The 26,195-nt window shown below is 38.9% G+C and overlaps 1 protein-coding gene across 1 annotated transcript in view; it reads right to left on the reverse strand.

The window, feature by feature from the left end:
- The window catches only part of LONP2 (lon peptidase 2, peroxisomal), a 115,780-nt gene that overhangs the window by 47,166 nt on the left and 42,419 nt on the right, over positions 1-26,195 (reverse strand). The window contains exons 8-10 of the mRNA XM_020985117.2: positions 17,294-17,435; positions 6,236-6,386; positions 3,205-3,331 (exon numbers count right to left, since the gene is read on the reverse strand). Coding sequence (XP_020840776.1) covers positions 3,205-3,331; positions 6,236-6,386; positions 17,294-17,435 — 420 coding nt within the window. The remainder of the gene's footprint in view (positions 1-3,204; positions 3,332-6,235; positions 6,387-17,293; positions 17,436-26,195) is intronic.

The following is a 26,195-nucleotide window of genomic DNA, read 5'->3' on the forward strand; positions in this document are numbered from 1 at the left end:
GGTAAGGAGATAGTAGAATGATAAATTTAGACCTCAAAGGGACCCCATTTTACAGAAGAGCAAACTGAGACACAGAATAGAGCTGGTAACTTGCCCAGTTCACAAAGCTGATGAGATAGTCTTGGAGTCAAGACTTCCCAACTCCAAGCCATGTTCTTTCCTCTCTCCTCTTCCTAGTTATCTCTGCTACCATTCATTTTAAATAAGCAATGTTGTATGGATCCCTTATGGAAGGATTATGCAAAGATGTGGACAAAAATCAAAGGGAATGATAAAGTATAGATTTTTTAATTTTTTAATATATACTGGTGGAGGAAATTGTTGTTGTTTGTCCTTTATTCTCGAAGAGGACCATGACATCAGGAAGGTGATGCCATGACTTGCAACTGAACTGGATTTAAGTGAGGGAGGACTGTGCAAAGTCACCAGCCTCACAACTGTGAAAAGAGGACAAATCCATCTGAAAAAATCTGGAGGAAGGTGACTAGCAACATGTTGCTTCCTATTCAATATTTTTATCTGTGACCTTGGTGAAAACACAGAATGGATGATCAACTACTTATAAATGACACACATTTGTGAAAGACAGCTAGTATGTCAGAGGACTGAACCTCTGATTTCATCGATTTCATTGATTTCAGCTCCCTCTACTGTGGCAGATCATCCCCTGACAGTTGGAACTTGACCCAGGTCTGCCTGTCTCTGAAGTGGCCTCTCTTATACAGGTTAAAAAAGGTTACATATATAAGTCCAAGATGGGGGTAAAGGCAGGGAATAAGAAAGGGAGAAGAAGCCAGCTTCACAGTAGTTCATATAAAAAAGATCTTGGGGTTTTAGTCGACTACTAGCTCAATAGGAACCGAACAGTATGATGTGGCTGCTTAACACCCATACACACGCATACACAAATCGAATATTGGGGAGAATTTATACAAATAAAGGATTTGAAACAAGGGAATAGTGTGATTGTTCTCTGCTCTGGTTAGACCACATCTAAAATATCATGTTCACTTACGAGTACCATATTTTAAAACAGAGAATGACAGACTGGGTTTGTTTGGGTGACTAGAAAGAAACAATGAAATCTTTATAAACCATGCCATACGAAGCATGCTAAAAGAGCAGGTGATATACCCTGGGCAAGAAAGACTTGGTGCTAGGATAGCCGTCTTAAAATATCCAAAGGGCCATCGCATAGAAGGTAGGCAGACATCATTATTTAAGAAGGCATAACTAGAAGGAAGCAGATTTTTACTCCACAGAAAGAAAAACTTTCTAAAAATTACAGCTATTCATAAAAGAAATGCTTTGGGCTTACACACCCCCACACCCCCACTCACACTTCCTCTTCCCCCACAAAAGCCCCAAACTAAGTTTCTGTCACTGGAAGTTCTTAAGCAAGGGCTGGATGACCACTTCCTAGACACATTAAAGGGAGTTCCAATATTAAGTGGAGGTTGACCTAAATGATCTATGAAGTTCCTTCCAACCCCAAGACTCTAATGTGCCAAAAATTCAGAAAACTCAAATCCTACCCTGTATCAGTCGATAAGCATTTAGTAAGTGCAAGGGATTCATTGTGCTAAGTGTTTGGGATACAAAGAAAGGCAAAAACCCCAAAAAACAAAATAAACAAGCCCTGCCCTCAAGCAGCTTACATTTGAAAGGGGGAGACAACATGAAAATAACCAGGTACATTCCACATCAGGTAATCTAGTCAACATCTCAAATGTGTTCAAGGTACCACATGTCTACATTCTGGGTTTTCTTTTTTTATGGGGGCAAGGGAGTGGGAGGGGGAAGAAGTTGAAAACTACTGAGAAAAATTTCTAAAGCACACAATACTGAATGATCTATGATTCTGAAATGGCACCCACATCAAAGGTACTTACTTAACTTTCCCCAAAGGCAGTAATTAAGAAATGTTTTACAAACAGTGATTATGCTTCCTAGCAAGCTAGGGACACATTCTCTCATCTATCATCACCCTCATTTTAGAGACAGGGAAGCTGAAAGAGAGTGGTTACCTGACTTGCTGAAAGAACTAAAGCATCACTGGTATTCTCCAACACCACAGCACTGTTGGAAGACTCTCATATGAAATATCTAGTTTCTTAGGGATGGCAAAATTCACAAAGCATTTTCACAAAACAGGGAATGAAAAAAGGGAACTCCTAGCTCAGGCTCACTCTTAACTGCTTCTTAGATGAGCCCAAACATACACTCTTTACACAAATTAGAAAATATTTCCATTAACAGGTTTGCTTTAGATGAAAAGGCAGTCTGACTGGCCAAACTATTTGGAAAGCAAAAGATTCTAAATGCAGAAGAAACTTTTCACATAATTTGAGACAGCAATTACTGGAAAAAAAAAAAGAAGCCTGCAAAAGGAGTGCCTGGCAGTCTGACATAGCTTGCTGGGTGATGCAATGGATCTGAAACAGCGAGCCAGGCAAGCTATAAGAGGCTACTGTCGATAGAAACTCTCTTTGGAGAGTTACATTTTCCATCCAAACACGCAATCTATAAATCAGACTACGGAATTCACTTCTCAGACAATTTAAGCACTGTTTGCCACAGACCTAAGCACCTGGCAACAAACTTTAAAAACTACCTCCTCCCCTGATCTAATACAAATTCATAAGAGCAATAATCTTGCAAGGGTTTTCTCTCTCTTTCCCTATCTTCCCATCCCCTCCCCACTGCCCCTTAAAGTCTATCAGAGAAGTGATGATGATGAATGATCAAAATTTGACACCTTATGGTATTTTCACATTTCTAAACAGGATCCTCTAGCTTTCAAGAGACTAGGGAGGCAAATCAACTTCCTCATTAGAAGCTCCAAAGAATGATCCATATTGAATGACTGTGTTCTGGAAAGCATGGAACATAGTGATGGTCTTATTCAAGAATTATGGTCCGAAGTTACATTCTGCATGGTTGATTTTTGTGGTTTGATTCCCTCCACTGCAACTGTAGAATAAATGAAACCTCATCATAAACTCTTAGCTGTGGAAAGATTCCCAAAAAATTCTTCCAATAAATCTTTGCCTTGTACTAAACCCCATATAAAACAAACAGCTGATGAAACAGCTCTCTAGTTGTTACTCTGAAAGTGAGTAATGGAAGCTGTGGGTTTCCACTGAAATCATCTCCTTTTCAGACTCAAAAGTACAAATGAATATTGGTATAAACTATGTTTACCTGGTGATGATGTCAAGAGTGGTAACTTGAGGAATCTGAATCTGCTGAGGTGTCAACCCATGCTGCTCCAGTTGCTTAGGGATCAGGTGCCTGTGGGCAATTTCTATCTTCTCTTCCTGTGTATACCCTGTAAAAGGAAAGAACCTGTCTGGTACCTGTCCACACACAACATGTACGTACAGTGTCATGTTCTTCATGCATTCCACAGGTCTGCAAAATTCAATTGGTTCTAAATTTGGAAGAAGCTATTTCTTTCTTTCTTTTTGAAAGTAAAAAAAAAAGTATGTTTCAATATGTATTCAGACACTATCAGTTTTTTGTCTGCAGATGGACAGCATTTTTCATCGTAAGACTTTCAGAGTTGTCTTGGATCACTGTACTGCTAAGAACAGCTAAGTCATTCACAGCTGATCACCTTACAATATTGCTCTTACTTGGTCCACAGTACATTTCACTTTGCATCAGTTCATGTAAGTCTTTCCAGGTTTTTCTGAAAGCATCCTGCTCATCATTGCTTATAGCATAACAGTATTCCATCACAACCACAGAGCACAATTTGTTCAGCCATTCCCCAATGGATGGGTACCCTCCCAATTTCCAATTCCCTGCCACCTGAATAGAGCTGCTATAAATATTTCTGTACACAAAGGTCCTTTGGAAGAAGCTATTTCATAGGATCAAACCAACCGAATATTTAGAACTAGAATGGATCTTAAGAGACCATCTAGTACAACGTCCTCGTTTTATAAATGAAGAACTGACTCCAAAAGGTTAAATGATTTTGCCAAAGCCTAGCAGGTTGTAAGCTGCAGAAACAGGATATAAGCTGAGGTACCTTGGCTCCAAGTCCAGTGCTCCATCTACTTACTGTGCTGGAGGGCTTTCAAAATGTTAACATTTATTTACCTTGAGAGTAATGAAGTTTAATTCTCTGAACCACATGTTGGAATTTTCCACATTTACCAGCATTTACCAAATGCTGCATGTCTGCTATCTGGGTGACAAATCCCTCAAAGAAGAAAACCCCCAGGAACGAGTAGGGGAACATTTTCTCTTCTTCTTGTATGTTATTTCCCCTATCATTTATATTAGAATGGTTAATATCACTTACTGCTTATTTGACAAGACTCCATCAAAATAAAACTATGAATTCCAAATAAATACTGGGTCTCAAGTCAAGGAGGTAAGGGTATACATGGGTTATAAATAGGTCTTTGATTCCTATGGCTCTTTTCAAACTCAGCCACAAAGACAAGATAGAGAATCCCATCTGTAGCATTTTTTACAATAAGCTAGATGTTTAATCTCCTTCAGAATGATTTAATGTTTAGTTCTTAAAATGTCAGCTGTACCCACCACAGTGTTCTATTTATATTTTCCCTCAGTCTCTAAGGTAAGTCCCTCTCACCCACACATTTGGCTTGATGCTCTAGGACTGAATGATTAAGAGTTGTACAACGATAAAATGGACTGTTCTCCACTACTGAAGTGTTCAACCAGAGTCTGGCTGACCCCTTGTTAGGAATCTCTGCATGGAGAAAAATGATGACCTCGAAGACAACAACAACAACAACAAAAACCCCACTATTTTCCCAAACTCCAACCAGACAAATGTAAACTGTAGCCAAAAGAAAAAACAAAACAACCCCCCCCCCCACCAAACCCACCTAACACTTCAAATGTTCTTGGAACTAATAAACACAAGAGGGAATTCAGGGAAAGTCTTCTCCAAATGAGCTTTTACTATTTTATAGAATATGTCCTCCAAAAATATTATAAAAATTATGTATAGCACTTGTGAATAGATTCACATCGCCCTTCAAAGCCTGTAGACACGATTCCCCTTGAACTAGAGAACTCCTTCATGATGTACAGCCTTCTTTTACAAACCAGGATTAAAAATATGAATTGACAGAGCATCTGTTGAACAGAAAGGGAAGTTACTGAAACAGCAGAAAAGCCAGAAAACAAGCTGCCAAAACCTGCCAAAAGAGAAAGCTGATATCATCTGTCCACCTCTTCTGCAGCTGTCCTGGGTATTTCACTTCACAACAGTATGTCTTATGGAGTCTCTGCCTTAATTTGGAGATCCCAGGCAATTTGGTCTCATTTACTTTATTTCTGTCTCTGTAAACATGTAGAGCTAACCTAGCCACCCATTGTTACCTCCACATGTTTTAGTTAACACAGGAGCCTACAGGCCATAAGAGATGATTAGAAAAAACCAATTGTGGTCCATCCTCTATGAAAATATAGATTTTATATCTCACAATCATTTTTGCTGTGACAAATCTTAGGCAGTGAGGGCAGCAGGGAGTGTTGCTTCAGAGTAAATCTGCTTAGGGAATTTCATTCTCCACAGCTCAGTAATGGCTAAGAGGAGAAAGTAACAGTCTACAAATACTTGAGGGGCCCAGATAACAAAAAAAGTAGAGTCTCTCCAATGAGTCTAAAATTACCAAAAGGGAAATTAAGCTGCCCACTAGGCACACCCCTCCTTAAGAGGGAGAACCAGATTACAGGACACTCTTCCAGAGGAAAGGGTAGAAGACCCTTCATTTGATACTCCTGGTAAGCTAAACTGACAATCAGAAGATTCTTTTTCAGAAACTCCAAGCACTGGTCCTAAAGGAATGAACTCATCCTCTTTCACCTCTAATGTCTACAACTTTAGAAACCGGATAAAAGAGAAATATTAAGTTGCCATAACATTTTAGTCTTATAAATTTTAACTTTTGAAACTGATATACACCCAAGTGGCTCTTGGATTGAGACTCAAGGTATATGCTTATAGAAAAGTAGCCAACTGATCTGCCATGGATTTTGCAACACATTAATGAACAGAAAATTTTTTTCTCAGTTAAAAATCCACTTACGATCAGACTTGAAACCAAACTCAAAACTCCCGAATGCTTTGATAAATCAACTTCCTTAATCAACTCTGAAGCAGAATGATGCTTTAAAAAGAGTATGTGCAAGAAGTCATGAAGCACAGAGAGACTTGATGGTCTCATTCATGCATCAGGGTTACCTGGCACCTGGATGATCTCCATTCTGTCCAACAGAGCAGGTGGAATAGTAGCTGTAGTGTTTGCAGTAGCTATAAAAAGGACCTGGGAGAGGTCAAAGGCCACATTTAGGTAGTGATCTGTGAAGTTATGGTTCTGTTCTGGATCCAAGACCTAGAAGAGAACAAACAACATAAACAACATTATCTCTTGATAAGATGTGCCTGATTCAAACCACAAACACAAACACCACCCAGAGTAAGACCACCACCTACATCTTTGCTTACCTTCTAAGTAACAAGGTTAGTTTGTGGAACACAGAAACTGAAGCCAGGCCTCCGGCTTCAATCTCAAGTCTAGTAATGAATCACCATGTGACTATGAAGTCATTAATCCTGCTGGACCTGTTTTACACTTCATAAAATGAAGCTAACACCTCTTATGCTAAGTGGTACATGAAGGTAGGTGGATCTGTAAAGTATTCAGAAATGCTTGGACAGAAGGTACGAAATATAATTATAAACGTTTTTCTGCCACACTATGGTGGAGTCAGGGGGAAAATAAAAGATAACTCTAATTGAGAGTAAACTGGTAAATATATCCTAATGAATATGCTAATGTAATATAACAAAAATGATCACTTACATTTATCTAGTATTTGAAATACATTATCTCATTTGATTCTCACAATGACTCTACGTGTTCAAAACTGCAAGTATGATTATTCTCATTTTACAGACAAGGAAACCGAGGCTTAGGGAGGTTCCATGACCTGCCCAAGCCCCATACAGCTGATAAGTCCTGGAGGTGAGGTTTGAATTAAGGATTCTCCTGACTCCAGATAGTCATTTATCCTTTACACCAACTGCCACTTTAAAAAAACAAGGTTTTAAACTCAAGACCAGGTAACTTTCCATGTATGCTCCTAAAGGGTAAAATGTGACCGGAAAATGCCCTGTTACAAAACATCAATAAAGAGTAACATCTACCATGTAGAGATTTAAAACGTTTGATTAATCATGCTTTATCTATTTATTTAAAAGGAAAGCTGAGTCATTTTTCTTTCAGTTTCTGCTCAGAGTGGATATTACATGCAGTCCTGTTGGGACCTCATGCTGGACTACAAAGAAGCCACAGATGTCAATAGCTATAAATGCCTCCTAGCTTTTCTACCTTCTCTTGGCATTTGAGACAGTTAGTGAACAAGGAAACATACCTCTCACTTTTGTTTTTAAAGACCTGATGGGAGTAAGCAGGCTGTGGCACATTACCAATGAGCATCTGCACGCAAGAAGTTGTGTAAAGCCGAGACTTTCAACAGGTAGCCAAGACTCTGGACAGGTTCAATAACTGAATCCCTTATAATCATAGTCAAATCAGGGCAAACATTATTTATTGAGGGGTTACTATATGTCTAGGTACTGTGCTAAACATTGGGCATAGGCCAAAAAAAAAAGCCTTCAAAAGGCTCACATTCTAATGAGGGAGACAAAAGTTAATAACAGGTACATTCAAGATAATAGAGTAGCTGGAAGATAATCTGAAAGGGGAAGGCATTAGAAGCTGGGGAGATTGAGAAAGACCTCCTGAAGTTGATGGCATTTGAGCTAAATCTTGAAGGATGTCTGGGAAAAAGAGGCAAAGGTGACTGAGCAGAGCATTCCAGGCATGGGAGATAGCCCGTGCAAAGACATGGAGATGAGAGACGGAGTATTGTGTTTGAGGAACTCCAAGGAAGTCAACTGAGATTAGCTAACATAAATTTGTAGTGGTCCCAGTCAACATTCTGTGATTTCTTCCAGCTCTGATGTTCAGCAGCACATAAGACAGTTGGTAGGAGTAATCCAGGGATGGGTCTTGGAAAGGCATGATCAGTGATAGGACAAAGGGGTAAGGGAATTGAGGGTGGAAGATAATGTCAAGTTGAGCTGGTTCACCAACAGGGAAGGGAGAAGTGTGGAGCCAAGGTAGATGGTCTGGAAAAGTACAGGGCAGAGTTGGAGTGGGATGAGGAGTGGAGGCAGAGTAATTCATAATGAGGATAAAGAACAAGGTTAGGGGTTATAAGGCATAGGGAAAGATGAGATGATAAAATGTTATGATCAGATATGGGAATTTCAGAGTTGATAAACATGGTCAGAACCAAATGCAACACATGGAATACAACAAAATCAGAACCAAATACAACAAATATAAGAATAGTCAGATTAAACTGGTGACTTCAATAGTCAGAGATCTAACAGCTCAAGGACCCAAAGTACTAGTATGAAAGATTAGCAAATACCATTAATGTCTATCTAGGTATCAAAATATCTGTGCTTTAGGAAAGAAAAGGCAAAGAATAGAGAATAGCAATCTAATTTTACAAAGCCTAAATGAAACCGGAAGGAACTTTGCTAGGACAATCCAAAACTCTTGATTTAATCCTGTGTAGGTGGAATATAAGCAATTCAAAAGAACCATTTTTACTCTAGCAGACTTGCAGTTGGCAGGGATTTCCTCTAAAAAGATACCAGAGAAATGAACAAAACTCCGAAATCTGCAGGACATGTTACAGCTTTGATGTCCATCCCACCCCTGGGCTCATCCAGGCAAACATTAAACTTGGCAAATATGCAAATTAACTTGAAGCCAACTATGAGAGCTATGTTGGCAAAGGCATTATTAAGTAGTGCTCCTCTAGGAGCTCATAGCCACTGTGAAATTAATGTTATTTCACATTAATACTGAAAAAGCTTCATCAAGACTGGCATCAGTTAGGTGACCAAATACCACTTAGTTCTAAGTATTTCCAGATAATCACATGCAATCTGTGCCACTTAGGAACTACTGGACACTTCCATTACTGGTACCCTGGGGTATACGCATTACTATGCGCTTATATGACAGAATTCTTGATGAGATAAACCACAGAAAACTATTTTACTCGTCTTTTCACAGTCAACTTTAACAATAACAATCACTTTTCTATCACAATTTAAAGTCTGCAAATCACTTAAAGTATTAATATTCTTATACAGATGAGGAAATGGAAGTTCTGAGAGTTTATAGTGACTAGTTTGTCATGGAACCAGGTTAGTAAGTGAGGTGGATTTTGAACCCAGGTCTTCAGCCTCTAAAACTAAAAGCAATGCTTTCTCTATTATATCATGCAGCCTCTCAGCTAGAAGAGATATAATAGAGATAAAATTCAAAACAAATGAAAACCTCTAATAAAATGATTTTTTTTCTTATTTGGAAAACACTGTCTTACAGAGAAGGATTATACTGAATCAAAAGCCTTTATAGACTAGATCCTCCCAAAGAAATGCAAGGAAGGGCTACAGTTTGCGTGTTGAATTTTTGCTTATTCAAATCACACACTGCCAGGGTTCATCATCATGACCCAAAGCAGTTTGCTAAAAGACAAAACCTTTTAAATTTATGATTTAAAACCAAACCGTCTTCTAACAATCCCATAAAAAGTAGGTTCCAGATATAGGAAATACGATTTCAATCGTTCTTACTATTTAAAGCCCAGTTACTTTAGTGCTATCAAATGTGCTGCCTCACTTTATTCTTATGGCATCCTTTGTGAGGTAGGCAGGGTAAATATACCCATTTGACTTCTGTAGAGATGCAGTTTGATTGATGTGTCTAAGATCACCAATGGCATGTTCTAAAACACAGGACAGAGTCATAAAATGATAACTTTGAAAGGAAAGCACAACACAAATGTACTGATTACAAGCAAGACTACGACTTAATATAAGACAGTGGTGAGAAAGAAAGTATTGCCATTATTTGGACCAATATGATATCTGGGCAGAGCCAAGACTAAAATTCAGATCTATTACAGCCTCTGAGTACAATGCTCTATCCACTGAAGTACATTGCTAACAACTGAATAAGTGCATTGTTAGCCCAACTGACCCCAAAGCATCTTTACCTTTCAGGTATCACAGTCCTATAACGAAATAAACTGACTAAAGGATACAACTTATTTGTTGTAGTGTAGTAGGAAGGGCACTCTATTCAGAGTTAGGAGACATCTGTGTTTGAATCCTGTCTTCAGTGTTTACTGGCTGTATAATCATGGCAAGTAACTTCAGCTCTGAGCCTTAATTTCCTACTCTATAAAATGGGAATATTAATAGTTCCAGTGTCCATTTTATGGGGTTGTTATTGGGATCAAATGAAAACTTTACATACATATATGTGTATAAAGTTTTATAAAATCTAGCTATGTTGGCTGTTCATGTCACACAAATCTACTACCCTTTAACTTTTCTCACCTAATAACTACTGTTTTTCTCATCTAACATTTTTTCTGTGCTTTTGACTTCCAGATAAATGATTAGGGGCTATGGTCATCTTTCATGTTACTTATAATGGAATCTAAGCAAGCCCCGAATAATTTGGCATTATCAAAATAATTTATCCTTTCCATTAAGAGATGAATATATTCCTTGTCCTAAGTAATACAAACTATGTCCATTAAGAATGCTCATAATTAATTACTTTCTCTCCCCCCACCTAACCATACCTTAGGGAATTAGCTAAAGAGAAAGCAAATGGTTAACATTCAATTTTCATCACTATAAATCTCAAATAAAAAACAGAAGCAACATTTTGGTTTAGAATTACGATTACAACATATTAAAGGCAAACTTTTCATCAGAACTGGACAGCAAATCTTTCTAGACTTGTTTTTGCACAGTCTGGCCCTCTAATGAGAAATTATAGTTTTCAGTCATATGATTAGGTTGGCCAGGTACCCAAAAATCAAATTTACAGCTGACTTTATGCTTTTGTAATATAATATAATTTACATACTATTATTAAAGTCAACATTAACTGTCAAAGATATTTCATTACTGGAAAGTCTTCTCGAACTCTAGGAGTAAAGTCAGATTACAGCCGTGGGGCCTACTCATGGTATTTCTCAATCTACCGGAGTCTCTTCTCAGGTCTCCCGAGAGAACCAGGTGCAGTGCAGCCCCTAAGAGGAGGAGCTTAGCATTTGTTAATGGCACTCCTGTTTGGAGAACAATCGGGAGTTCTGAAGCTTCCTTTAAAGGCAAAGTAAAATACAAGAGCATGTAGAAAAATGAAAATTTAAGTGAAAATCTGAGCATTTAAAATAAGATTTCATTTATCCAGCACCACAAGCAATAAGATATGACCCTTATGTAAAGTTTTCCAAAAAAGAACAGGTAAGAACACCAATTATGAAATTAATTTGCATTAAACACCTTCACTTTAAAAACAGAATCCTTGAGGGCAGCTAGGTGGCACAGTGGATAGAGCTCTGGCCTTGGAGTCAAGAGGACTTGAGTTCAAATCCCCTCAGACACTTAACACTTACTAACTGTGTGACCCTGGGAAAGTCACTTAACCCCAATCGCCTCACCAAAAAAACAAAAACAAACAAACAAACCAGAATCCTTTCCCAGAGAAGGTAGGTCTAGGGAGCAAAGAGCCAAGTTTGCCTTTGGGCTGGTTACTTAATTCCCTAGTTTCAGTTTAGCCAGTTAAATAGAGACAATAGTAGTTTCCCTACCTACCTCACCTGTCAGGAAGATCAAATAAGATACTACATGTAAACTGTTTCATAAATTTTACAGGCCATACAAAGAAGTTGGAGGTGGGCCGTGACCTGCGCAAGAAGAAATCATTTTTTTAAAATTATTATTATTATTTTTATTTTTTAGGCAATTGGGGTTAAGTGACTTGCCCAGGGTCACACAGCTAATGTCAAGTGTTTGGTCTGAGGCCGGATTTGAACTCAGGTCCTCCTGACTTCAGGGCCGGTGCTCTATCCACTGCATCACCTAGCTGCCCCAGAAATCATATTTTAAAGAACGGAAGTGTGCAAAATGAAACGCAGTGGTGCTGTGGATACCTGAGTGTGAATTATTTTAATTAGACAATTATTTAGCTGAAAAATTCTAAGGGAAAGGGAGTTTTGACAGGGATATCAAAACATATATAGGTCAGGGCAGTACAGGGGTTCCAGGTCAGAGGATTAGGTCTGGAAGAGGCCATCTAGTCTATTCCCCTCATTTCTCCAGATCAGGGAACTAAGTGCCAAAGAGGTTATGTTTCCAGCCCCAAACACCTAGACCAGAAATAAAGCTGTGATTGAAAAGCAGGTTCAGTGACTTTCCACTATATCATTACTATTTTTTAAGCATTTTTAAGATTTATAAACTGTTTTTCCTTCAAAGTAACTCCTATGAAAGAGTTAACATTTGCCTGACTCTCATTTCACAAATAGGAAATGGAAACTTAGAGAGGCAAAGGGACTAGCCCAGGGCCACATGGGTACTGGGTACTGAGCACTACAGCCAGGACCCACCCAAGACTCGTGACTTAGTTCATCACCTCGGGATCAGAGGAGAGAAGACAGAAGGCAGAAGAAGGATTCAGAAATGGAGGTAGAAGGGCAACAAAAGTAGTTTGCATATTTTCTTATCTAGGGCCCTGGCAGATGGTTGAGTTAAAAAGCTAGGAAGAATTTAAATAGAACTTTTCTTTTTTTTTTTTTTTTAAATCTAAGGACTAGTTTGAAAGAATTAAAATTTTAGCTTTCCCTGGTTTAGCTCTCCCCTGCTAATTGAAGCTAGACTGCCCCAGGTGAGAAAAACAAAATGCTGAAGGTCTGGGGTACATAGACAGCAGGTGCTAATATACTTGCTAACACAATGAAAGTTAAGGTCTGTATTTCACTTTTTCAGAAAAGGTTCTATGCAGACTAAGGATGTATTTGTTATTTGAAGAGCTCTGTATTATGTAGATTTGAAAAAAAATTCTTCTCAAAGTCGATTAGCAGTGCTTACCTCCTTTACAGAGTAGTTCTGGAGTCAAAACTAGTTTACTGATTTACTTACATTTAATAGAAAAGTCTGAATTTTGCACAGATTATAAAGACGGAAAAATCTAATACAGCTAATGCATAACGAACACTTTAGGGCAAAATAACAGCTCTGTAATTTCCTGCTGAGTGCTCAAACGCACACAAAGACAGCTCTGTATCCAATATTTTATTACTACCAAACTGACTGAGCCCCAAGAAAACATAACTGCCTGCCTATAGACTTGTTCTGATTTCCCTGCTTACAAACACTTACTTTCAAGTAGTTGGAGCCATTTCTATCTCCTCTCAACTAACTTTAAGCAGAGGTCATCTAAATATAGAATAAATATTCCCTTGTTGACGACAGTAACTGGAAATAGGAAGACGTTCTGTTTTACTTGAGCAGTGACTCCACAGAAGCACAAGAACCAAACAAGGCCTGCACGCATAAACACTGAGGCTCAGCAGAAGCCTGGCTACGGGCAGGGCGAGCTTATTTAGAAATTCACTGGGCCTTAACGATGTGGAGCCTCACCTCCAGGACATGTTCATCTCCCCTTGGATCACACAAATTAGTTAAGGTGTACTAAGAGGAAGAAAGCCAGTTGTCACAAGATGGCCAAGTTTCATGGCTACAGATATGGTGGATTTTTCCATACACAGTCCTGAATCCAAGCCCCAGAAATTTCTAGGTTATGATTACTATTTGATATGAACTCCTGAGTGGCAAGCACTTGGCTCTGACGGCTTTTGCATGGTGCCTTGTGACTGCAGGTGCTGGATAAATAATGCTTGTTGGGCTGGATTTGATAAAAGTATTGTGCTTGCGTCACTCCCTTGCCCAAAAACCTCCCGAGGGTCCTCAGTGCCTCTTGAACATTCAAAGTACAAACCAGGCCTGGAATTTCAGCCTCTCTACAACCTGCCTGAAACTAACTCTTCCCACCTTATTTTATACTAATCCTCTTCTCTTGAAGGCAAAATGTTCCCCTCTTGCCCTCTCCCCTGTTTCCCTTCAAGTCTTGGCTCATGGCATGTCTACCTTGTCTGGCACAGATTCCTGTTAAGATCTTCCCTTCCTCTAAGACCCTGGTGCTCAGCCATTACCTGCTCCAGAAAGCCTTCCCCATTGCCTCCAGTTACCTTACCCCCTTCCAGCAAATGTAAACAACCACGACCAAGTATTTCTCTTAGCATTTTGTGAGGTCATCCCCTATGCACTTATGGTCTAATCTGTCTAAGTTATTACTAGACAATAAGCTTTCATGACAGCCCTCTCTCGTTCTCCTGCTGTCTGATTGTTCCTTCTTAGTCTCCACTGCTGAACTGTGGGGTATCTTCCAAGGCTCTATCATGGGCTTTCTTCTCTTTTCTTTCTCTATAATTTAACTGAGTGATCTCAGAATTCCCACGTGCAGATTATTGTCTCTATGCAGAAGATTCCCAGATCTAGCTATCCAGCTTTAATATCGCTTCTGAGCTCCAATTCCACAGCTCCTGCTGCCTGCTGAACATTTCAACATGGATGTCCCCTACAATCCCCCAAACTCAACATGTCCAAACAGGATTCATTCTCTTTCCAGACCCTTCCTTCTTCTCAACTGCCCTGTTATGTCCAGGGAGCCATTATCCTCCCTGTCTTCCAGATTCACAACCTTGGCATCCTCCTCAAATCCTCACTCTTCATTCACCCCACAGACACAAAACATTGTCATTTTTATCTCCACGACATCTCTTGTATGTGATCTCTTCCCTCCATTCCATGCCCAGCTCAGGCATTCATCTCCTCTCACCTGACATATTAGAAAAGTCTTCAGTGTGGCATCCATGGCTTGTCTCGCCTCCCTCCAATCTACCCTCCACACAGCTGCTGAAGTGATCTTCCTCTAAACGTTTAGTCTGACTATGTTAGCTCCCTGAACAATAAACTCCTGTGGATCCCTGTTATTTCTAGGATGAAACACAAATTTCTCTTTTTGGTATTTAAGGCTGTTCCAACCTGGTCCTTTCATATACTTTCCCTCCCTCCACATACTAGACAGTCCAGCAATGCCAGCCTAGCACACAACATTGCATCTCCCATCTCTGTCGATTGCACTGGCTGTCCCCCATGCCTGGAATGCCTTCCCTCCCTTGCCTCCACCTCTTGAAATCCCTGGTTCCTTTCAAGACTCCACTCAAATGACACCTACAAAAAGCATTGCTACTTCCCGGCTATACCTTCTCCCTCCCCACCCCCAGGCACTAGAGCTTTCCTCACTCAGATTATTTTCCCTTTCAGTCTATATTATCTTGCACATGCCTGTTCATTTATATGTAAGCTTTTTAAGGACAGGGAAGCTTTTTGTGTTTTTGCCTTTTTTTCCCCATATCGCCAGCAGTGCCTTGGATCTGATTTTGTCATTCTATCCCCAGCACCTATCACAAAATTCTGGCACTTACTTAATAAATGTTTGTCAAATTTTAATTTTATTTGTGACAGCTCCTGGTTATCAGAAGCAGGTAGTGATTAAAGTGGATGCAGTAACAATTTCAATTTCACCACTAAGATGTCTGCATGTAACAAAGTTTCAAATGTCATGAATGCGTGTTCCCATATGAAATTAAATTTTAACTTAACACTTTGAGGCTGACTTCTTTTACCTCTGATTCTATATCCTGTGTCAGACAAGATGACCTGGCATGAAAGGGCAGTTGTTTCTGTACCTATATCAGGGGGATGGATATAAATCTGGCTAAACTGGCTAACCTGCATGCCCCTGGGGCTCAATTGTCACCTACTGTTTGGGAATGCCCAGTGGACTAGTTTTAGGGCTGCCCAAAACAGTGCTTTTTAAATGTCAGGATTGGAATATCCCCTTCAAATGCTATCTAGCATTGCAGGGCATGACACTATAACAGAAACACCTACCAGGCCTACAAAACCTCCTAATATGAGTTAAACTGTCAGTAAGAGTTTTCTGAGTGCTTAATAAACTACTACATGATTTTTTTATAGTTTTATAAAGAATGGGATCATAGATCTACCACTAGAAGTGATCTCAGAGGTCACCTGTTCTAACTCCCTCACTTTACACATGAAGAAACTGGGGATGAAAGAGGTTAAGGACTTGCTTTAAGGTCAAACAGCTAAGTAGGGACAGAAGAGGAATCTGAAGCCACATCTGACTCCCAGTTCAGCATTCTTCCACTATACTCTATCTACCTCCTCTGGGCCCCAATGGCACTCTTCACAGAAACACAGAGGAAATTAGTCCTTGAGGCAGGGACCTAGATAACCTAACTGCTGCCTCATAGTGGTTCAGAAAAAAAAAAAAAGGTCCGCACTGGGGTTTTGTAGGACAGATTAAAAAGTCCTTCCTCATCTAGGCCCTGACCACATGATTACAATACATTAGAAAAGACAAATGGGAGAGGTACAAACTCTTGACCAACACAAACATTATCATTTTACAAACTGAATTTGAGTACCTGCCACATTCTACCTATAATGTAGATGGTCAGCATCTTTTAAAATCTTCCTGAGTCATTAATGTTACTGTTTCAAGACCAGAGTGTTCAGTAAAGAAAGGGTATGCCTTACTGATTAATTATTTATCTAATGAACATTTACTACAGGTATGATACTGTTCTAGGCTGTGGGTGAGAGGTAAAAAGATAAGGTTCTTCCAAGTTAACTAGGGGAAAAATAATGGTATCTACAAAGACTCGCTAAAGAGCAAGTCAGCATTTAGCAGTTGTGCATCTCAGTCCAATGCTACCCCAACTCATTTTGTGAGTCAGGTCCTCTGTGACTGGCACATCATCTCAGATTCTTTGAGATCACCAGATTAATGACAATTCTTGGAACAGACCACCTTTAGATTGCTATTTATGGAATGACTCAAGGCAGACAAGAAAAAGATTTTCCCACAATGCAAATGGTGCAGATAATAAGCTGTTCAGAACTCACCAAAAGAACTGAGTAAAAACAAAGGTCACATGCATTTAGATGCCTAGTGGTTTCAGGCTTCACTGTGAATCAAGCTCAGTAAACTCTAATGTCATCAAGGTCAAATGCACTAGGAATATAGGACCTATAAAAGTACAGAAGCATCTTTTTCATTTATGCAGAATTGTTCCTTGCACCTGTATCAAAGCATATATGGTGTCTTTATTACAAAATGTGTACTCTGTGAGTTCAGTCCCTTATCCTCTACATTCCTTAGCTGGGATTTGCAGATTGAATCCTTCTAAGTCTTACCTCGAGCAGGGCTGCGGCAGGGTCTCCCTGCAGACTTTTGCCCAGCTTATCAACCTCATCTAACAGGAACACTGGGTTGTTGACTCCAACAGTCTTCAAGCCATTGATTATACGACCAGGCATGCTGCCAACATAGGTGCGCCTATTGGAAACAAACAGCAGATTCCAAATGATGAGATGACAGAAAGCGAGAACAGAGCTTTTAGAAACCATCCATTTAAGACTAGGATAAAACCATTCTGCTTTCAGAGTATTATACTAAGATAGCAAAGGTACAAGGTTCAATTCTTCTTAATCATTTATCTGTAGTATACAAATATTATATTTGATACAATCAGTCAACCAGCAACATTTATTAAGAGCCTACTACATGTCAGGTGATATTATAGGCTCTGGAGATCCCAAGGGGACATTATAGGCTCTGGAGATGCAATGAAATAACACCTATTCCCAAGAAGCTCATGCTCTAATGAGAGGAGCTCACATTCTAATATCATGCATAGTCTTAAATTTCCTTCAATATCAGGAACACCATATCCTCAGTTAGAAGATAAGGGTTTAAATACTGACTTCTTTGACTAGGCAGCTGTGGAGGCACAGTAGATATGGCACTGAACTTGCAGCCAGGAAGACCAGAGTTCAAATTTGGTCTCAGATCCTTACTTGCTGTGTGCACCGGCGCAAGGCACTTAGCCTCTGTCTGCCTCAATTTCCTTAAATGCAAAATGGAGATCATAATAGCATCTACCTCCCAGGGTTGTTACAAAGTTTGAATTAAGTAATATTTGGGGCATCTACGTGGCACGGTAGATAGAGTGTGGGACCTGAAGTTAGGAAGACGCATCTTCTTGAGTTCAAATCTGGTCTCTGACACTGTGTGACTCTGGGCAAGTCATTTAACCTTATTTGCCTCAGTTTCCTCATAAGTAAAAGAAGCTGGAGAAGGAAATGGCAAACCTAAAGGCTAAATTTCAGTTTCAACACTCACTAAAACGGACAGAATACCACACCTTTACTTTTACTTTAATCTTACTTGCCATCTGGGATGTTTCTCAAGTCTTAAGTCATCAATAAATATAATATTTAGGCTTTTTTTCCAGCGGCCCCCAAGAACTTTTTCTCAGTTCCTTAAGGAGATAGCTGTGCCTATAAAAAAAGTTTTATTACCAACAGGAGTCAGAATGACCCAGATTCACTCTGACACATAAGAACTGTGTGACCTTAGGTAAGTCATTTACCTTCTCAGTACCCCAAGTAACTTTTTAGGAATATAAGATACTGAACAGTTGCCAATGTGTATTGGAAGATGGCATTTCTCTAGTAAAGATTCTTAAAATCCAGTGAGCAGATGAGGCCTACTTCAAGAGGTAAAATTAGTTTGTGAATCACTGAAAATGCACGATTCCAAAAGTTTTCATTTTGTTTGTTTTTTGCTTTTTTAGGCAATTGGGGTTAAGTGACTTGCCCTGTGTCACACAGCTAGTTTCAAGTGTTTGGTCTGAGGCCAGATTTGAACTCAGGACCTCCTGACTTCAGGGCTGGCACTCTATCCACTGCGCCACCTAGCTGTGCCTAAAAGTTTTCATTTTGAATGATTATTGTATGCTGAACTACCATTTCTACCTATATGCACTACTTGATATACCCAAATACAGCCAGATTCACCAGTGAACATTAAAATAGCATGGACTATTTGGTCACTTTTGGAAAAGAGCCATCTACATTATCTTCACATAGAGCATATATGTAGCATACAACAAGAAATACGAATAAATTTATCAAAATTAAAGAAAGTACCCTTTTAACAAGGCAATGGACAAACTTGAGAAGAAGTACAGACCGTCATTAGTGGGGTGGTCTGCCTCTACCATATACCTGCTGTGCGACTGACCATGCGTATGACTTCCCAAGGTACCTAAGATTCTAATAGGCAAGTGGAAGCAGAAGTAAGGAAACAGAAGGAATGCCCTACACTTGTGAAATCAGAGAGCTAGACAAACTTTTAAAGTGACAGTTTGCTAACTTTCATATCATTCTTGTAACCTAAAGCCATACCCAAACCAAATATTGTTGCTAAAAAGGCAGCAAATGCTGACTGCTCACAAGAGATTGCTACACGATGCAGGGAACTGCAGCAGCCATCTCTTGAGGGACACAAAACAAATCTAAACACTGTCACGTGATCTGTAAAAAAGCCAGCCACAGTGAACAGTACGACCTGGGAAAGGACGAGGAAGCCCGATGACACCATGCCAATGCTTCCACATCCAGCAAAGGTGACAAATGTACAGAATCAGATGCTGTAAAGACTGTCTCATCAGGGTAAGGGAGGAGCAAATTCAAGTTTACAGTAATGGGGGAAAATAGAAGATGTGTACAAAAGTGAGGTCTTCATAATCATTTGCTTAAAAGTTTATTTCTCAGGAGATAGTAGGGCAAGGGCAGTTAGTTGGTGCAGTGGATAAGAGTGTTGGGCATGGAGTCAGGAAGACCTGAGTTCAAATCTGACCTCAGACATTTACTAGCTGTTTGATGTGAGCAAGTCAATTAACCCTGTTTGCCTCAGTTTCCTCATCTGTAAAATGGGGTGGAGAAAGAAATGTATCTCTGTATCTCTGCCAAGAAAAAAAACCCAAAAGGGGTCACGAAGAGTCAGATATCACTGAACAACACTAACAAAATAGGGCAAAGATGGAAAAAAACATGATTTTGGTGATGGAGGACCTAAGTTCAATTTCCATTCTGTGACTTACTAGTTGCACGCAGCATGCAGGTTCCTTGAACAATGTGAATCTCAGTTTCCTCATTTATAAAATGGAGACGCTACTGACGATTCTTACCTCATTGTGTTATTATAATGAAATCACTTCATAAATCTTAAAAGTATTATGTGAATGTGGAGTATAATTATCATGAGACAACTGTAGAGAAATAATAAGTATTTACATCTCACTTCCTTTAAAGGTCACTTATTGGCAAAGGGTTAATAAGTTTTTGATAGGCAGCCTTCTAAAATGATTCTGTGCCAGTTTAAAGTCTATGTGGAGAAAACCTAGAATTTTATAGCTTCCTTTCTTGCAGAAATGGTTATTAAACATTATGCACACACATATATGCATATGTATATATAGACACAATAGTGAGATGTATACACATACATACACACCTCTCACTATACTATATATACATTAAGTATATAGTATACATCCTATGGTATATTAACACTATAGTGAGATGTGTCTCTCTCTCTCTCACACACACACACACACATCCCTCACTATAATGCCAATCTACCTAGTCACACCCCCTACTGCCCCATATCCTATCAATATGTTACAGATTTGTATCAGATCAGCATACAATAATCATTCAAAATGAAAACTTTTGGAATCATGCATTTTCGTGGTTCACAAACTAATTCTATCTCTTGAAGTAGGCCTAATCTGCTCACTGGATTTTAAGGGTCTTTACTAGAGAAACACCATCTTTCAATACACACTGGCAACTGTTCAGTATCTTACATATATCAAGCCCTGCCTCAGATGCTTACTAAAGCTATGTGAGTCTACCACGGGCGGGGAACCAATGGCTTTGAGACCATCTGTGGCCTTCTAGGTCCTCAGGTGTGGTCTTTTGACTGAGTACAAGTTTTACAGAACCAATCCTTTTATTAAGGCCATTTGTTCAGAGAAGTTTGGATTCAGTCAAAGGGCCACACTTGAGGACCTAGAGCGCCATGTGTGGCCTCAAGGCTGCAAGTTCCCTACCCCTGCTCTAGGCAAACCACTTAATTTTTATGCCTCAGTTTCCTTATTTGTAAAATGAGGAAGGGTGTGGGCTCAATGGCTTCCACGGTCTCTTGTCTTCATCTTTGATCTTATGACTTTACATGGAATATCCTCCCTGCACAGTTCTATCCATTGGTCAAGTCTTGCAGCAAATCCTAGCTGCTCCATGAAGTGATCTCTGATCATTTTGGCTGGAAGCATTCTTTTCCTTCTCTGAAATACTGTGGCAGTTACTGTCTCAACCACTTCTTTGGAATTTAGCATTGCTCATATGGATGTCTGATATTCTCAAGTAGTAGACACTACACCTTTAACTCTTCTTTCGGTCCCCCTTCAGTACTCAAACACAATGCCAACTACATAACAAAGGTGTGATAAATATTTGATTGACCGAAATCCCAAACAAAAGCCTGTTTTTACACACACACACACACACACACACACACACACACACACACACACAATTGCAGCAGATCAAATATATGTCATGCCCAAAGTACAATTCAACCACTCTTATTAAGGGAGCACAAAAGGATGTTTTATGGGAGAGGGTGTTAGTGTCACTTCATTAATGTCTCCTTTATATGCCTTTAGAGGTCCTGGAACATATCTCTCATGACCACTTCAAGGAGGATCTGTGGTTTCTTGAATAAGGCACAGAAATCAACCCCAATCTCAGTAGTATTCAAACTGGGTAAATTCCTATAAATATTTTAGGACTCCAACAAGCACTTAATGTTCTACAGTCATTAAATATATTTCTAATTCCAGTTTGTTACTTTCACAAACGTACACCACCAATCTTGAAAGTAGGGAAATTGTCAATCTATCCTCGGAAAAACAGCAGCTGAGAATGTGTTGAAGATGAGTCAGTAGTCTTATATAAGTCTAGAGTTTTACAGAAAAGATAGCCATGACATGATGGTTTCATTTACCAAAAGCACTGTGAAGTAGTAATGTGGCGACTTGGAAAGACTATTGGATTTGGAATTGGAGAACCTGGGGACAATTCTGGTTTTGACACTCATTTATGTGACAACGAGCTATACCTGACTCAGATCAAATCCCTGCTAGCTTAGTTAGGTCCAATACCGAGCAAAGTCAGATATTTGCTAGTCTAGTTTTTCTCATTTTCCATAGCAGAACGATCTACCTCTAGGTCACTTAACAGTTCACAAAAGGAGATTTGGTCAAAACAATTTACCTCTAATGACTCAGAATTCTGGTCCTGCTCCCTTCATTCTATAGATGAGCAAATTAAGGCCCCTTCTAGGTCTAAATCTGTAATCTTGTGTGTGTGTGTGGTTTTTTTTAAAAGAGGTAGTAAGCTGAAATGTGGTCATGGGCCTCATCTACTTGATATGTAGCTAACTGTACATCTTTGGGTAGTGTAACAACTCCTTCAGGTCAATGAAATCAGAGATCTGGACTGTAAAAAGAATTCTACTCCACTCATATGTAAAGTGTTAACACTTTTTTCTAGTTATTAGGAGTTAGATCCAAAGGACTTTGCACTTACTTGTTCGAAGATACTCTCCAGAAGAGTAGTCTCCAAAGTAGGGTGGGAAAGATAATCCATTGGGATGTGCGAAGAAAATTAGAACATTTACTCTTTATATTAAAATAAATCAAATTTTATTAATATTTAATATGCAGAACGACATTTCCTGACTGTCAATGCTCTTCCTAAAATACAAGTGTCTGACCACATCACTCCACCCAATAAATTCTAGTGTCTCTCCATCATCTCCAGGATCAAATATAAAATCCTGTTCGGTGTTCAAAGACCTTCACAACCTGGTCCGCCGCCCCCTCCTTTTCTGTCTTCTTACATCTTACATTGCCCCGATGTGTTCAGCAATCCAGTGACACTGCCCTCCTCATTGTTCCTTGAATAAGACACTCCATCTCCCAATACCAAACATTTTCACTGGCTGTCTCCATGCCTGGAATGCTCGCCTTCCTCATCCGCCTCTTGGCTTCTCTGACTTCTTTCAAGTTCCATTTAAAACCCCATCTCCTACAGAAAGCCTTCCCTGATACCTCTTAATTCTAGAGCTTTCCCTATGTTGATTATTTCCAATTTATCCCATATGTACTTGTTTGCACACAGTTGTTTTTGAATCTATTTGTTAAAAAAAATCAAAATACAACACAACTGACATCAAGGAAGATGGAAATTTTGCTATGTGAGTTTCCATAAAAATGTGTCTTGGAATATGGCCCTGACAAACGAACAGCAGGATTTAACATGAGGGGCCAGCGACAGACTTTGTCCATGTTCATCTATGTAGCTTGACAAGGTAACCTTGTCAGTCAGATCAACCATTAAAACCAAGTACTGAAATGAACTGAACTTTGAACCAGACCTCTGAATTGCTTTATCATAGTGTGAAATAACAGATTTTTAAAAACAGTGAAGCATATTCAACCTTAGTGTCCTTAGTAAAGATATTATTAACAATATTTTTAGTGAAAGGAAAAAGGTTTTGGTGCCATTAATACATTTTGAAAAGCAATACTGTACATTTTATCATATTCTTTTAAATTTTTTGTTTTTGTGTAATGTTTTGTAACATACTTGTTAGTACATTAACACATGAATAGAATTTATAAATAAATATACATATACTGGAAGTCTTTGCTCAAAAGGTTTTTTTTAAACTGACAGGGGAATGATTAAGCAAGTTTCCAATCTCATCTCTAGTCAGAATATATATATATATATAATTCAATCCCACTAAATGTAAAACATATATTAGACAGAAGAGCTAGAATGACAGTAAGATTTTTGAATAATACAGCAGATATATTTGGAAATTACTAACAAATTTCACAATAACCACCAAAAAAATCGGCTGGTTAATATTTGACAAATAAGACATTTTGAGGTAGCTAGGTGGCACAGTGGATAGAGTGCTGATCCTAGAATCAGGAAGACCCGAGTTCAAATCTGGCACTCACTAGCTGGATAACCCTGAGCAAACCACTTAACCTCTGTATATCTTAGTTTCTTCAACTGTAAAGTGAGGATAATAATAACACTCGCCTTCCAAAGTTGTTGTGAGGATTAGATGAGATAATATTTGTAAAGCATTTAGCACAGTGCTTGGCACATAGGTACTTAAACATCTGTTTACTGCATTCCTTCCCAGAAAAAGAAAATCAGGTAAAACTTACCTAGAGCCAGAAGTACCACACACATTTCATTTCTGTGATCAGTTTACTGTTACTTACAAGGGCAAGGCCAAGACTAGTCTGTTCTGAACATCACATAATACAGTACTAGTGAGTGGGACAAAGTATCCAGGAGAAAAGATAAAATAATAACTTTGCAGAAGTTTCATCTCATACGATTTGTTACACTAGATCAATTCTTAACCTGGCATCCATGAATTTGTTTTTAAAATATTTTGTAACAGTATTTCAATATAACTTGTTTCCTTTGTAATCCTATATGTTTCATTTTATATATTCAAAAACATCATTCTGAGAAGGGTTCCATAGGCTTCACCACGTTGCCAGAGGGTTCCATGACACAAAAAAGGTGAAGAATTCCTAGTTTGAAATCTTCTGCTGAAATACCAGTTTAAAGACACTAGTTCACATTCTGTTTATATTCTCATAGCGTTCATCCATACATGACACTTCACTGGTAGGTACCTAAGTATCTAGGTAACTACTCAACTGAGAGGCACCTTACATGTGATAAACAAGCCTATCTTCATTGTCAAGAATTTTAACTTGAGTTAAAGGTTTATCATTTTTCCAAACAGTTTAGTTTGTGCTTTCTAGAAATAACTACAGACAGTTCTAACGTGTCAGACTAATTAGCGTCAAATTAAGAGCTAACCATAGTACCCCCCAATGAACAAGTAATGAGTTTACTGTCTGCTCTAGTACCAATATCTTCAAAGAAAAGGGTCTTTAAAAATGCTTTCTGATTTTTAGGCCACTGCTAATTATGGTTATTACCATAAAAAGATAACCTCAAAACACCTACAAAGAATAAAGCATCTACTTATCTGCATTTCATGTCCAATTAAAAAAACCCAAACAAATCTGTGATTTCCTTGGAATAGATAACTCGTGGTAAGAAAACTCTACAAATGCAAAACTGCAACTGCTCTCCAATTGCCTTAGAACCTTTGGGGGTTAAGGGGATTTTACCTGAGAAGTCAAGGCCACAAAGCTAGTATGTTGGAGGCAGGACCTGGACCCACATTTTCCTAACTCCTAGGTCAGGTATCTAGCTTCTCCTAGTCATGCTGCCTCATTCTGCTATTGTGAATATCAAATGAGATAGTATATATAAAATGCTATAAGCCTTTACACCTTCATTTTCAGTAAGCAGAAGTTTATTCCATAGGTATAATTCTGATAGTTTTTAAAGCTTACATTCAATTAAAGGGCTCTTGCTGATCAAGTCTGCAAACATTTATCAAGCGCCTACTATGTGTAAGGAGATCCTTGCCTCATATTTTACTGAAAAAAATGAAAGCCATCCATGATCCAGTGATACTGGCCTCCTTGCTGTTCCCTGAACATGTCACTCAATTCCAGAATCTGTGCATTTCTCACTGGCTGTTCCTCATTCCTGGAATACTCTCTTCCTCATCTCTACCTCCTGGCTTTCCTAAAAACCCATCTAAAATCTTGTCTTCTACAAGAAACCTTTCCTGATCCTCCATAATACTAGTGCTTTCCCTCTGTTGATGATTTCCAGTTTATCTTTTTATATTTTGTTTATAAGTAGCTGTTTGCGTGTTGTCTCCCTCTAGTAAAAGACTGTGAGCTCCAGGAGAAAAGGAACTGTCTTTTGTTTTTCTTTGTATACTCAAGGCTTAGCACAGAATTCAGAACGTAGTAGGTGCTTAATAAGTGACTTGTTAGATTGGGGAATACAAAGACTTCCCTCCTGCACCTCCATCAGTAAGCTAATCAACCACTTAAAAGAAATGGACACAGAAATATTCTTAATGTAAAAACACTAGCAATGTCAGACAACTGAAAACCAAGAAAAAATATACCTTTTCTTTTTTCCCCCCTACCCCCAAATCATGAAACATTGGGGAGGGGTTAATTTTTGGGGTTTTTTTAAAACTATTCTCAAC

This window comes from Phascolarctos cinereus, unplaced genomic scaffold, assembly GCF_003287225.1.
Source record: "Phascolarctos cinereus isolate Bilbo 61053 unplaced genomic scaffold, phaCin_HiC Scaffold_2;HRSCAF=192, whole genome shotgun sequence".
Lineage (NCBI taxonomy): Eukaryota > Metazoa > Chordata > Mammalia > Diprotodontia > Phascolarctidae > Phascolarctos > Phascolarctos cinereus.